General features: G+C 46.9%; 1 protein-coding gene across 1 annotated transcript; it reads right to left on the minus strand.

Annotated features, from left to right (window-relative positions):
- Positions 1-6,453: 6,453 nt before the first annotated feature.
- On the minus strand, positions 6,454-11,585 carry pim3 (Pim-3 proto-oncogene, serine/threonine kinase). Its single transcript, XM_083632248.1, has 6 exons — positions 11,159-11,585; positions 10,746-10,855; positions 10,531-10,581; positions 10,033-10,396; positions 8,857-9,033; positions 6,454-8,434 (listed from the first exon to the last, which is right to left on the minus strand). The coding sequence occupies exons 1-6, from the start codon at positions 11,244-11,246 to the stop codon at positions 8,232-8,234; spliced, it is 993 nt and encodes a 330-aa protein (XP_083488374.1). The 5' UTR covers positions 11,247-11,585; the 3' UTR covers positions 6,454-8,231.
- Positions 11,586-15,250: the final 3,665 nt, after the last annotated feature.

Consider the following 15,250-nt stretch of genomic DNA (forward strand, 5'->3'; position numbering starts at 1 on the left):
TCTTACTAGAAGATGACTTTGGTAGAATTAAAGTCACCTATTAGAATATGACTCGAGTAAAAGTCTTAGAATATCTGCTATTGAGTACACGCACGCACGCACGCACGCACGCACGCACGCATGCACGCACGCACGCACACACACACACACACACACACACACACACACACACACACACACACACACACACACACACACACACACACACACACACACGTGAAGTATAGTATCACTGCCTATTAGTGTGATTTCTCCCCTCCTTTCCAGGTCTTAGTGCTGACGCCTGTGTGCGTGTGGCCCTTGGTTCCCAGGGTCCATCTGGCACTGTGTCTGTGGTCTTGTCATCTACAACCACTGATGGTGCATGCCAGCACATTGGATCAGAATTAATACATAAAGCTCTGCACCCATTGGCCTCAACAAGAGCCTTTGTGGAAACGGCAATGGAACCCTATGGAGCCTGAGTTTGAGCGTCTGACTCTAGCCGGCTGACCCTGTTGTTTACATTCTATAAACTGCGGCAGTTCACACAACTTTAACACGACATCCATTATACATCAAACTCTTGAGCTAATTCTTCTCTCACTCAGAATGTCAAAATATAAGCAATGTGATGTATAGTTTTTGAGATATTAATGTTTGTTTGGCACAACTCATACTAGTTTACTGCCATCGCGGGGTTCGGGATCTCTGGATGGTTCTGACGTCACGCTGATTCGTCCTATAGGGTGTCCCGGTCATTGTGCCACCCCTCTGCCGATCTGGGGAGAGCTGTAGATTAGCACATGCTTGCTCCGATACATTTGCAGTCGCCAGCCACTTATTTTCACCTGACAGCGAGGGGCTTCACCGGTAGGATGTAGGCCGTGGGAGGATCATGCTATTCCCCCCAGTCCCCACCCCCCTTCCCCCTTCCCCCTTCCCCCTTCCCGAGGAGTCACTCGTGCAGCGACCAGGACACCCGCAGACACGGCCAATTGTGCCTGTATGGACTCCCGACCAAGCCGGAGGCAACACGGGGGCTCCAAACTGCAACCCTCGTGTTGGCAGGGAATCCAGATCTCTTAATTGATGGCACTGCGTGATCTTTAAATAGGCTCATACAGTACGAAGCTGTGGGATCTTGATAGGGTCTAACTAAATGGCAGTGATGGATGATATTAACCAGCCTGTGGGATCAGCCTTGAACTGAAGGAGACGACAGCTTGGCACATGCCCCACTAGCTTTAATGAGCATTTCATGGTGAGAGTGGTCTGGATGAGGCCTCACTCGTCCTCAGTGTGAGCAGAAGGGCGGCGTGATGAAGACAAGTTGCCCGGTCATTTGCATGTCAAAAGCCTGGAGACACAAAGACAATTTGGGATTATGCCGGATGCACAAAGCAACATAGATGTCAGCGTGTGGAAACTGACAAAACATTTTGACCTCCATGTTTTATGACGGGACAGTGTGCAGGGGGTGATTGGAAGCTGTAATGAAGTTTTTAAATGGGCTAATTAAAAGAGCAACCCATAGCCACAACACCCCCCCCCCCTTCACTGAAACACACTGCTTCTGGGTTTGTTATATTGCTTTACTGGATTGAAGACATTTTTCACTCTAAAATTTACATTCTGATATTTTCATATAAAGGCTGGGAGTAAAAACACAGGAGTAAAACAGACATGTATACTTTTAAGTTATGAAAGGTTAAATCCAACTCTTCACCAACACAGGTGAATATAGTCAAATAGGTGCTTTAGGTGGTCAAAATGACTCTGGATATTGCAGCTTTGAATTTCATACATTTCTTGAGCATGTGGAGTTTGTCATGTCTGCGAGATACATCAAGCAGAAATGTCCTGTATGTTCCAGGGGTCATTAAAACAGAGAGACGACTCCTTCTTCCCCATGCATATAAATCAATTGCTTCATCATGAATTAGATCCCTGAGAAGATTTAGGGAGCAGCTGTCTTATGAAGTCCTCAAGTACCCATATGTCTCCACTCTGCTGGAATTGGAGGCAGCCATTCAAGGATTAATTGGATGTGTGTAGGCGTCTGGGTGAGCTATCCAGATGACTTTTGACACCGGGATGAGGATTTTAGGCATAAGGCCTTGTAAGTCCATGAGAGGCTTGTGTGGCTCAACACATCTGAATCAGCATGGAGGACAGGTCTAACAGCAGAGATGGAGGACATGTCTACTGTAACAGCAGAGATGGAGGACAGGTCTAACAAGATTCAAGATTCAAGTTTATTAAGTGTCCCAGAAGGGCAAATTGATTTGCAGCTAGCGTAAAAAACACAGAGACATAGGCACACATGATTAAAACAAAAGATAAAACAAACACAAAGCAGCAGTGTAAAATGCACAGCAGAGATGGAGGACAGGTCTACTGTAACAGCAGAGATGGAGGACAGGTCTACAGCAGAGATGGAGGACAGGTCTAACAGCAGAGATGGAGGTGGAGGACAGGTCTACTGTAACAGCAGAGATGGAGGACATGTCTAACAGCAGAGATTTAGGACAGGTCTAACAGCAGAGATTTAGGACAGGTCTAACAGCAGAGATTTAGGACAGGTCTAACAGCAGAGATTTAGGACAGGTCTAACAGCAGAGATTTAGGACAGGTCTAACAGCAGAGATGGAGGACAGGTCTAACAGCAGAGATGGAGGACAGGTCTACTGTAACAGCAGAGATGGAGGACAGGTCTACTGTAACAGCAGAGATGGAGGACAGGACTACTGTAACAGCAGAGATGGACGACAGGTCTACTGTAACAGCAGAGATGGAGGACAGGTCTACTGTAACAGCAGAGATGGAGGACAGGTGTAACAGCAGAGATGGAGGACAGGTCTAACAGCAGAGATGGAGGACAGGTCTAACAGCAGAGATGGAGGACAGGTGTAACAGCAGAGATGGAGGACAGGTCTAACAGCAGAGATGGAGGTGGAGGACAGGTCTACTGTAACAGCAGAGATGGAGGACATGTCTAACAGCAGAGATTTAGGACAGGTGTAACAGCAGAGATGGAGGACAGGTCTAACAGCAGAGATGGAGGACAGGTGTAACAGCAGAGATGGAGGACAGGTCTAACAGCAGAGATGGAGGACAGCTCTAACAGCAGAGATGGAGGACAGGTCTAACAGCAGAGATGGAGGTGGAGGACAGGTCTACTGTAACAGCAGAGATGGAGGACATGTCTAACAACAGAGATTTAGGACAGGTCTAACAGCAGAGATTTAGGACAGGTCTAACAGCAGAGATTTAGGACAGGTCTAACAGCAGAGATTTAGGACAGGTCTAACAGCAGAGATTTAGGACAGGTCTAACAGCAGAGATGGAGGACAGGTCTAACAGCAGAGATGGAGGACAGGTCTACTGTAACAGCAGAGATGGAGGACAGGACTACTGTAACAGCAGAGATGGAGGACAGGTCTACTGTAACAGCAGAGATGGAGGACAGGTCTACTGTAACAGCAGAGATGGAGGACAGGTCTACTGTAACAGCAGAGATGGAGGACAGGTGTAACAGCAGAGATGGAGGACAGGTCTAACAGCAGAGATGGAGGACAGGTCTAACAGCAGAGATGGAGGACAGGTGTAACAGCAGAGATGGAGGACAGGTCTAACAGCAGAGATTGAGGTGGAGGACAGGTCTACTGTAACAGCAGAGATGGAGGACATGTCTAACAGCAGAGATTTAGGACAGGTGTAACAGCAGAGATGGAGGACAGGTCTAACAGCAGAGATGGAGGACAGGTGTAACAGCAGAGATGGAGGACAGGTCTAACAGCAGAGATGGAGGTGGAGGACAGGTCTACTGTAACAGCAGAGATGGAGGACATGTCTAACAGCAGAGATTTAGGACAGGTCTAACAGCAGAGATTTAGGACAGGTCTAACAGCAGATATTTAGGACAGGTCTAACAGCAGAGATTTAGGACAGGTCTAACAGCAGAGATTTAGGACAGGTCTAACAGCAGAGATGGAGGACAGGTCTAACAGCAGAGATGGAGGACAGGTCTACTGTAACAGCAGAGATGGAGGACAGGACTACTGTAACAGCAGAGATGGAGGACAGGTCTACTGTAACAGCAGAGATGGAGGACAGGTCTACTGTAACAGCAGAGATGGAGGACAGGTCTACTGTAACAGCAGAGATGGAGGACAGGTCTACTGTAACAGCAGAGATGGAGGACAGGTGTAACAGCAGAGATGGAGGACAGGTCTAACAGCAGAGATGGAGGACAGGTCTAACAGCAGAGATGGAGGACAGGTGTAACAGCAGAGATGGAGGACATGTCTAACAGCAGAGATGGAGGTGGAGGACAGGTCTACTGTAACAGCAGAGATGGAGGACATGTCTAACAGCAGAGATTTAGGACAGGTCTAACAGCAGAGATTTAGGACAGGTCTAACAGCAGAGATTTAGGACAGGTCTAACAGCAGAGATTTAGGACAGGTCTAACAGCAGAGATTTAGGACAGGTCTAACAGCAGAGATGGAGGACAGGTCTAACAGCAGAGATGGAGGACAGGTCTACTGTAACAGCAGAGATGGAGGACAGGTCTACTGTAACAGCAGAGATGGAGGACAGGTCTACTGTAACAGCAGAGATGATAGTTTTACTCAAGCAGCATGCTGTTTGTCTCAGTGCGGCTGGACAGCAAAACTACAACTCATTCTACTACTTCAACATGCTGACATCTGCCTGCCTGCCTCCTTGTCTGTCTGTCTGTCTATCTATCTATCTATCTATCCATTTATCTATCTATCTATCTATCTATCTATCTATCTATCTATCTATCTATCTATCTATCTATCTATCCATCTATCTATCTAGATTCGATGGGGTGGGGATTCGAGTCGCACATGACTCGGACTCGAGTCAGACTTGAGTCACACTTTTAATTGCTTGAGACTTGACTTGATTCATGATGAAAAGACTGGAGACTTGACTTGTACTTTGATGACTTGAAAAGGTTTCTAGTTTTGACTTCTGTGTTTGTGTAAATGACTTAGATTGAACATGATTTGTTCCACCAGACCAGGTGACTGAATTTGTATTGAATGTTTTGTTGTTGAAGTTGAAATCAAACTCAAGTTTTGATCCTACTAAAACAATATTGCATTGAAATGTCTGAGATATTTTGTTTTAAGATAATTGATATTGGACACTTGATTTGTTCTGACTTGACTGTCTTGACCTGACTTTGTGCTAGACTTGAGACCTGACATTAATGGCATGGACTTGACTTGGTAATCTCATTTAGGCTTGGTACTTGACTTGAGACTGGTGCCTCAAGCCTTGAGACTTGGGACTGGAGTAAAGTTTAGAGAGCGGGACATATCTTTAGATTATTGAGTTGAGTTGCTGTTTCATCTGCTGCCTGTTCTCAATAGTGAATTATATATACTGTATATATTAATTGCAAGAGTTTATTTATAATGCATATGTATTGTTTGAACTGCAATTGTCTGTGATTACAGGTAAAAGCTAATGGTAACCTGTAGGGAGTTCCTGCTAGGACACCAACTCACCAGAGGGGGCAGCACCTCCCCAGAAAAACACTACTCCCACACTATTCCTGCTTCAAAACTCTTGACACACACACACACAAACACACACACACACACACACACACACACACGCGCGCGCGCGCGCGCGCGTCATCAGCCCCAGTTACTCATGGCCTTTCTGCTCCAATAATGGAATGACTTATGTTATTGTTATTGTTATTGTACGGTAGGTAGGCAAGCAGGAGGTATAAAATGGAAAAGCAATTAGTTATAGTTTAGGGCCGTGTGTGTGTGTGTGTGTGATGCATAACGTCCCTACTCTCTCTCTCTCTCCGTCACGGCAGCATCACTCCCTCTCCTCCCCCAGCCCTCGAGACACATCTGTCTCTGATTAGCCCTGCGGTTTCTGCAGGTTGTCATCCAGTTAATGGCTGTTGTGATGTTTGGCCATGGCCATGCAGACTGTCATGTCACGTGGAGCAATATTGTGATGATTACTATAGGCAGTGTCAATGAGAAGGAGCCTTAAGTTAAGACATGCTATATCGGACATGTAAATTAGCCATGCCCCGCCTCCCGAGGGAGCGCTGTCGACAAGATGGAGAAGATCACATGCTGGGGGGTTCTAAGATATATACAAGGGTTAATTTCATTAGTGCTGTATGTGCTATATATGCATTTACAGGTCCAAATCAATACCTGAAGTTCATTATTCAATGTCTAAATCCAATCTCAATGTTATCATTTTGTCAACCGACAACTGAGTCGTTTTGTGCCGTCATTTGGAAGAGGTGTTCCTGTTTTCAAAGGGCAAATATCCTTTCAGTGTGAAAGTCTTTACATGTGGAACTATGAATGTGACCTTCCTCAATGTAAACGGTGTGTGTGTCAGGTTCAAAATGATCAATGAGACGCCACAGATTGAGTTCTGTACAAAAAAGGGAGTTTAATTGAAACTTTTGTATCAAAAAATAGCAATATCCATCCTCCACAGCCACAAGTCACACAGCTAAACTGAAATAACTCGAATATGAGGCTATGTGACGGCTAAGAAAGCTCTACTTAAACCCATTGTCTAGCTTTCCATATAAGTCGAATGGCGTTGACAGTACAGATGTATCCCAAAAACAGATGGATTTTTCAAAAACAGATTGACTTTTCGGATATTTAACCATTCAACATTACCAACAGACTTTAAGAGTAGTTAAATAACATTCAAATGCTCTTTCAAATTTAAGTAAACCTTGTTTTATTCCGTTTTACATCGACAACTGCTTCAGTGCATCCTCCACATCTCAAAAAACCATGTCGAACTGTAAAAATAGAAGTTGCAGGAATGCAAACAAAAGGCCAAGTAAAGATATGCAAATGAGGGGGGGGGGTTAAGCATAGACAAAATAAAATAAATAAAATAAATAGCCACAGAGTGTGGAATGTCTACATGTTTACAAATAAATTAAATGCAAATGGGGAGGAAAAATAATGTACACACACGAAAAAAGAACACGCTGTACAATATTTGTATTAAAAAAAACATAACTGAGTCCATGAATATTGCATTGATTGTGCATTTCACACCCCAAAGCCCCGAGGGAGGCCAGGGGGCGAGGCCCAGGGGCGTGGCCCAGGGGCGAGGCCCGGGGGCGTGGCCCAGGGGCGTGGCCCGGGGGCGAGGGCCATGTAGTGTCAAGCAGTGAGATGGCGGGAGGCAAAATAAAAGATAAGTCAAGAGGGCCACACAACCCGCAACAGACATGGGGGGGCCAGAGAGGGAGAAGAGGGTGGGGGGAGGTGTGTGTGTGTGTGTGTATTGACATTTTGTAGACATTCAGAAAAGACAGGATCCAGTTTCCAAACACCTGTTCAGGCTATAGAGTGAGCGAGCAGCGATAAAGAGAGCGACACAGAGTTGAGTCGAGTGCGTTTCAAGTATTCCATTGTCAGAAGAGCCCCCACCTCCTTCTCCTCTCCTATCTAATGCTATCTTAGCCTCTTGGCTTTCGGTGATGGAGGGGCAAAACATAAATAAAAACAGTGCCCCGCTTCCATCACGGCCAGTGGGCCAGTGAGCCGGTGAGCTGCCCGGCCGCGGGCCGGTGAGCTGCCCGGCCGCGGGCCAGCCAAAAACGTGCTGACGTTGTTGACGAAAGCCCCCACAAAAGCAGCTTTCCAAAAAAGGCACTCCAAATCAAAATTAAAACATTTAAATAAAAGGGTTTTCTCCTCGCTCTATGAGAGCAGCCATGTCTGAATAGGAGGGCCTTGCCAGCTGCATATACCAGCCTTGTAACAAAATAGGTTAAAAAAAAAAGGGGGGAGGGGGTAAAAATAAATATAGTGCTGGTAAGACCGCCCAAACAGCAAAATGTTCCCTCTTAGGAAACAAGTAATGGTGGGATGGGAGAACAGAAAAAGAGGGGTGGGAAGGGGGGTTAAGATAAGGAAGAACAAACAGTAATAAATTATAAATTCCCTACAAAAGAGGAAAATTAAAGTACATTTTTCTTGCCGGTCCAGCTGAGTTAAGCGCCCGGCCATAGACGGGCCGCCGGGGCTACAGGCTGCTGGCCTTAAGTTCATATCACCCGCTCCGTCCCCAGACTCCCCCACCCCCAAAAGTCTGTTCAGTCCACTGCCTCCGCCCTCAGAGGCTCCGCCCCCACCCCAAAGTCTGTTCAGTCCTCCGCCTCCGCTCAGAGGCTCTCCTTGCTGGAGCTGGTGCTCTCAGAGGCTCTCCTTGCTGGAGCTTGTGCTTGACGAAGAGTCTGTGTTGATGGTCCTGAGGCGGATGTCACCGGCGGCGGGCTCCTCCGGCGACTTGGCCGACTCGGCCGTCGCCCTCATCCAGGGATGCTCGCAGATCTGCTCCAGGGTGGGCCGGTCTGAGGGCCGCAGGGCCAGGCACCATTTGATCAGCTGCTGGCACTCTGGAGGAGGAGGAGGGGAACATTGACAATGATGAGAGGCTGACAGCTCAGAGGGGAAATCGGTAGTCTGTGGCTGGATTAGTCTAGCCTGTATGGATTTACAAAAGAATAGGGTCTAGGCATCACATACAGCCAGTGCAATAAGAACACACCTCCTTCATTGAGGAACATGTCTTGTTTGGTGTAGGATGGGAAATGAACACCTGCCAAATTCTCACAATTTCGACTGCAGTCGATAAACCTCTCTTTCGGCCATGTTGGCAGATACTTCACTATGATTGTGAGGTCTTATTCAAGTGTAAAAATCTAATTGGTTGGTAAAATAGTGGAAAATTAATTTGGGGATGTACCAGTCACTGTGGCTAGGGGGCACTCAAGTTCAGTTCCCTGCTCCTGTTGTTGTGTGTGTAGTTTTAACCTACCGGCAGAAATCCTCCTCCGGAAATACAGCCTCCCTCTGAGGATCTCCTCGTCCTGCTCGAAGGGGATGTCTCCACACACCATGTCGTACAGCAGCACGCCTAGCGACCACACCGTCGCCGAGCGACCATGGTATCTGTGGAAGCGGATCCACTCTGGTGGGCTGTACACTCTGGTACCTAGAGCAGGGAGGGGGGTAAAGGGGAGGATGATGGGTGAGCTTGTGTGTTGTGACATAGTATGCAGCAGTGACAGTGAATCAAGACTTAAGCTACAAGAAACACAGGAGTTCTGAGAGCGTCTGTACTCCTGACGGCTGACTAAAATATGGGAACAGTCCACGGAGGTGGGGTGGGGGGGGGGGGGAGAGCTGTGTCTGAAATGCCTGAGTCATGGTAGAAATGCGTTCCTTCTTTCTTTAGCCACAAAACAGAGAAAACTGGCTGACCTGCCTGCTCTCCTCCCTCCCCCCTCCCTTCTTCTCTGCCCTCTCCCCCCGCCTCCCTTCTTCTCTGCCCTCTCCCTCCCCCCTCCCTTCTTCTCTGCCCTCTCCCTCCGGGAAGGAGGAACTTGGACACCAAACAAAAAAGCGCAATGTGAGCCCATCACGTGAACCAGTGACTCGGGTTTCACAACAAACAGATGTTACGTGGCACTGACCTAATACCTATAAACTGGCCTGTGACTCAAGCTTTACGAACACAATAACTGCAAAGATTCAAAAGAAATACACTCCATCTGACATATGGGACTATATTCAGAGTTAAAAACGGCACTAAGTGAGATTAGTGAATTTAATAGGATTGATAACATGTCTCATTGGGGGGGGGGGGGGGGGGGGGAGAAAAAGACAAAGGGGAACCTTTCCATGAGAGAAGATCGATTAAAATCCATAATAAAGAGAAGTCGTGACACCCTAGGCAGGGAAAACCCTGGACCAAAAACAGACCACTGCGTCACAGGCTCAGCCCGGTGAACGCCTCCATCGCTGAATATAGCACAGCGGAGCATCAAGGGCAAGCCGTCTAACGTAACACAGCCCAGCCCACATGATTACGCATCTTTTATGGCAGATTAAGACAGCTTATAAATAAAGTGAGAAGATGAAATCCTATATCACAGCGGTCTATAATTGCAATTCATATAGAAGGGGGGAGGGGGTGGCGGCTGGTGCTTACCATCGAAATCGGTGTAGACTGTGTCCTTGAGAATCGCCCCTGAGCCAAAGTCAATAAGCTTGAGCTCCCCGCTGCGTAGATCCACGAGTAGGTTTTCGTCTTTGATGTCCCTGTGTACTACACCGCAGCTGTAGCAGTGTCTAACCGCCTCCAAAACCTGGCGGAAAAAGCCCCTCGCCGTGTCCTCGTCCAGTGCGCCCTTCTCGGTGATGAAGTCGAAAAGGTCCTTGACGAGCTCCGGCCTCTCCATAACGATCAGCCAGCCGTCCGCCCGCTCGTAATAGTCCAGCAATTTAATAACTCCACGAAATGACGAGCTGACCTTCTTCAGCAGCAGGATCTCCAAAGGCACCATCGCTCCGTTCTGCAGAAGTGAAGGGGGGAATTCAATGAGTAAATTGGGAGATTGTATAGCCATCAAACGCACATCAACACCCCCACCCAGCAGGCAGGGGAAAACCAAAACAAACCACAAGGAGTAGCATTACTAATACTTACAATTGTGCCCCATTCTGTCACCCTCTCCTTTGCGACATGTTTCACTGCGACCTGAGATAAGGAAGGTAAACAAACGTAAATAATGAGCAACTAGTGCGCCAAATATTACAGTAAAGTCACATTGTATTATATGGCGCCAGCGTGCTAATTACGCTGGCTTGATGGCGCCACATGGAAGATCAAAACACAGCCCCGATTCCCATCCACAGCCTTACCGGTGCGCCATCAGAAATCCGGCTGCCTGCATACACTGTGCCAAATCCCCCGCTGCCCAGCACTGATCCCACATGGTAAACCTTTTCGAATGGCTCCTTTTCCACTTTAACTGCAAATACACATTAAAAAAAACAGTCGTTAGGAGGTGCAGTCTTTCCACAACAAACCAGCGCTTGAGGTCAAGCTTAGTAACGTTAACATTAGTTAGTTCGTTAGCTTTACTAGCCGAGTGACCTGCTATAGCCTCATTTAAAAACAAACAAACCGATGTTTGCATTTTTCAAATACATGTTCGCATTAACGGTTTAACGATTGAGGTTAAGGTTAACCGCTAGTTAGATATGAGTCCCCTTTCATTTGGTATGGTTACAAACGGGTATAATGTCAGGTAAAATACGTCGCGATAACCTACCAGGCTGGAGCTGTATTTTCACCGGTAGATGGTCCATACTCGAAGGATTGCAAATATGTGAAAATGAACCAAACTTTGAGAGCAACATATTCAAGCTGAACGCCGGTGTAATCAATCCTTATTCCCCCGTGCGAGTAGATTTCAGACCCAATACAGTGGGAAGGGAAATAGTTCAGTCGCAGTAGAGATGGTGGTGTGTGGACCGTCTTGGCTGCAGGCAAATAATATCCAGTCCAGTGCGCCAACCGTCAAAGTCGTGTCACGACCGAGAAGTCCTACACAGTTTCCAGAAAACCGGCATGAAATAAGAAGACCGTATGTTGACTCATGCACATCAACGAGAAAGGTCCTCCCAAATAATGGAAAAATCGAACACTCCGATTAATCTAGTTGCCGTAGCGGCAGTGCAGTGTGTTTAAAGGTCCTCCTCCGCAGTGTGTTATTATCCTGAAGAGTAGCCGCTGTCGTCTGAGCTTTGGCGCGGTCTCCCCAAGCCAATATTTTGACGCGTAGTGGGATGGGGATATCCCTCCGCCACCAACACGAGTCGGTATTTTCGCTTAATACGACCGCAGAAAGCGCCCCTATTACACTAAATACACATCTACATGAAATCAGCTGATAGATAATGCAATTTGATCAAATTTGTATTCAACAGTTTTCCCAGAATAACGTTATGCATCACGCTCTACTTTCTCATAGTACTAGACGCCCAAGAATCCCTTGTCTGGAAGCTTTGCGCTCTGTTCACTATCGACTCGGAGCCTACGACCAATCAGATGGCGTATATAAATACCATGTTTTCTATTTGGACCAATCGAGACGAAGTCATTATAATAAACAGGCATTTGAGCGCACGTGGCGGCAATCCTACAGACGTCCTCTCTCCCCTCCCTTTTCCTCCGCAGCTCTGCAGTGTGTGTGTGTGTGTGTGTGTGTGTGTGTGTGTGTGTGTGTGTGTGTGTGTGTGTGTGTGTGTGTGTGTGTGTGTGTGTGTGTGTGAGAGAGAGAGAGAGAGAGAGAGAGAGAGAGAATCTCTGGATGGAGGGAAAAAGACAGTGTGTTGGGAAAGTTATTTAATGCAATTTTCTACTATAGAGCTTTAGGGTCAATTTGGATTACACTGCCCTCCAGAATCCACAAGGAACAATTCAATTAATAATATTCCTCCAGAATCCATAAGGAGCAACTTATTCCTGAACCAAGCTTTGTGTGCTCAGTTTTCTGACATCACTGATAATCTCACAATGTGAGTGTGAAGGTATAAAATATGCAAAATATTTTGTGCGCTTAGATGATAGCGCAATTGTGCAATTGTGATGTCATCAGTGATGTCATCAGCGATGTCACTTGAGCAATTGTGATGTCACCAGTGATGTCATCAGTGATGTCACTTCAGCAATCGTGATGTCATCAGTGATGTCATTTGAGCAAGCCATTCTGAGCATGCACAGTTGAGCAACCATAAGGAGCAACTTATTCCTGAACCAAGCTTTGTGTGCTCAGTTTTCTGACATCACTGATAATCTCACAATGTGAGTGTGAAGGTATAAAATATGCAAAATATTTTGTGCGCTTAGATGATAGCGCAATTGTGCAATTGTGATGTCATCAGTGATGTCATCAGCGATGTCACTTGAGCAATTGTGATGTCACCAGTGATGTCATCAGTGATGTCACTTCAGCAATCGTGATGTCATCAGTGATGTCATTTGAGCAAGCCATTCTGAGCATGCACAGTTGAGCAATTGTGTGCCGCTACAACGAGAGCATCTATTTAATTGTAATTTCTGTTACAATAGCTTATTTCTAAATTTAACCAGAATACTCTGTTTTTCTCAATGAGATTGCAGTTACCATTACATGTGCAATGATTTAAGCTTTCAAAATGTGTATGTAGTAGGCTATTCATTGCAATAGGCAACAACACAGCCTATGTCACAGAGATAAGTCACCATAACAATGTCATGTTTCCACAGTGTAAGAAAACAATATGATGATAAGAAAAAACAGCCTTTGAAAACATCTGATGGTCAATGTTTGCGGTGCCAGCAGCTGTCCCACTTCAGTACGTTTTCTTTCCAACTTTATACACATCTGACACGACCTTGGCTTTCGTTGAACTTTCCACTTTTTATTTATCTCCTGCTGGCGCTGATAACCTGCGTGTGTGAGTGGGTGTGCGCGTACACAAACACACACACACTGTGCATGTGTGTTTGTGTGTGTGCGTGCGTGCGTGCGGGTGTGCATGTGTGTGTGTGCACGCACACATGTTAACACTAACCAAATAGAAACAGTGTGTAACATCAGAGTTCCTGGGAACCTTATCTCTCTATAGGCCTGCCGACTGCAAAGTTATGTAAATGTATACACACGGGTTGCAGCCTGCCGGCTAACCTGCAGTGTAACACGGGTTGCAGCTAACCTGCAGTGTAACACGAGTTGCAGCCTGCGGGCTAACCTGCAGTGTAAATGTATACACGAGTTGCAGCCTGCGGGCTAACCTGCAGTGTAAATGTGTACACGAGTTGCAGCTTGCGGGTTAACCTGCAGTGTAACACGGGTTGCACACTAACCTGCAGTGTAAATGTGTACACGAGTTGCAGCCTGCGGGCTAACCTGCAGTGTAAATGTATACACGAGTTGCAGCCTGCGGGCTAACCTGCAGTGTAAATGTGTACACGAGTTGCAGCTTGCGGGTTAACCTGCAGTGTAACACGGGTTGCACACTAACCTGCAGTGTAAATGTGTACACGAGTTGCAGCCTGCGGGCTAACCTGCAGTGTAAATGTGTACACACGAGTTGCAGCCTGCGGGCTAACCTGCAGTGAAAATGTGTACACACGAGTTGCAGCCTGCGGGCTAACCTGCAGTGTGAATTTATACACACGGGTTGCAGCCTGCGGGCTAACCTGCTGTGTAAATGTATAGGGGTACGGTGGCGGAGTCGTAGCGCTGTCGCCTCACAGCTAGAAGGCCCTGAGTTCGATTCTCGCCTGGGACGCTGTGGGCACTGGAGTTGTGACCCCCCCATATCTTCAGTGCCTACTGCCCAGGTGGGCTATCTCGTTGAAAGGGCCTTTCTGTGTGGAGTTTGCATGTTCTCCCCGTACCCCCCATGGGGTTCCTCCGTACATAACCCCCCACTAAAAATATGCAGAAGATCGTCATCCGACCAGTGACGACAACATCCGAAGTTGGTCCAATGATGGTCCAATGATGGTCCCCGGGCGCTGGAAAGAAAAAGCGACCACTGCTCCAGGCCTGCCCCCTGGAGGAAAGGACAAGCCTGGATGGGTCAAATGCAGAGGACATGTCTTCTCTTTTCTCTTCTCTTCTCATCTCTTCTCTCTTCTCTTTTCTCTTCTCTTCTCTTCTCTTCACTTCTCATCTCTTCTCATCTCTTCTCTTTTCTCTTCTCTTCTCTTCTCTTCTCTCTTCTCTTCTCTTCTCTTCTCTTCTCTTCTCTTCTCTTCTCTTCTCTTCTCTTCTCATCTCTTCTCTCTTCTCTTCTCTTCTTGTCTCGTCTCGTCTCGTCTCTTCTCTTCTCACACCTGTCTCTTCCAGATGTTCGCCACCTTGCAAACACCACATGCACGTCTAAATCATCACCCTTAGCCCAACAACGCCTTAACAGGTGACTTTAACTCATCCAAACTGTTTGTGAGTGCATCCAGGCTGTACAAAGGCAAAGCATCGCCTTGCACTACAGTCAAGTTGTGTGAAGTATGCGCATCACTCTAAGCATTGTTGTTTTGGCTGCTGTTGTCTGGCAGTTGGCTGTCTAAAGCAGTTGAGATAGCATGCGAGGCAGCCAGGCACTGACAGCAGAAGCGCAGACAGCTGTTTTGCAGAGGCTTCATATGAACATGAGCTATGCGTTTGTTCACTGCTCTCATGGGAAATCATCATCAAGGCTTTTATTTATGTTCACCGATCCTTTGATCTGTAGATGTAGATGTAGAGCGAGAGAGAGAGAGAGGCTGGGACTCTGGGAGCAAGGGAGAGAAAGAAAAATGGCTTGTGGGCTAGTGATGAGCTGTCACTATCTCTCTCTCTCTCTCTCTCTCTCTCTCTCTCTCCGCGTGC

The sequence above is a fragment of the Poromitra crassiceps genome (genome assembly GCF_964638095.1).
Source record: "Poromitra crassiceps genome assembly, chromosome: 2".
NCBI lineage: Eukaryota > Metazoa > Chordata > Actinopteri > Beryciformes > Melamphaidae > Poromitra > Poromitra crassiceps.

Excerpts from the sequence above, each read along its gene's own strand:
- pim3 (XM_083632248.1), bottom strand. The coding sequence starts at position 11,246 with ATGTTGCTCTCAAAGTTTGGTTCATTTTCACATATTTGCAATCCTTCG. Across the intron at positions 10,856-11,158 it reads GAAAATACAGCTCCAGCCTG|TTAAAGTGGAAAAGGAGCCA; the intron begins GTAGGTTATCGC and ends GTGTATTTGCAG. Across the intron at positions 8,435-8,856 it reads CCGGAGGAGGATTTCTGCCG|AGTGCCAGCAGCTGATCAAA; the intron begins GTAGGTTAAAAC and ends CTCCTCCTCCAG.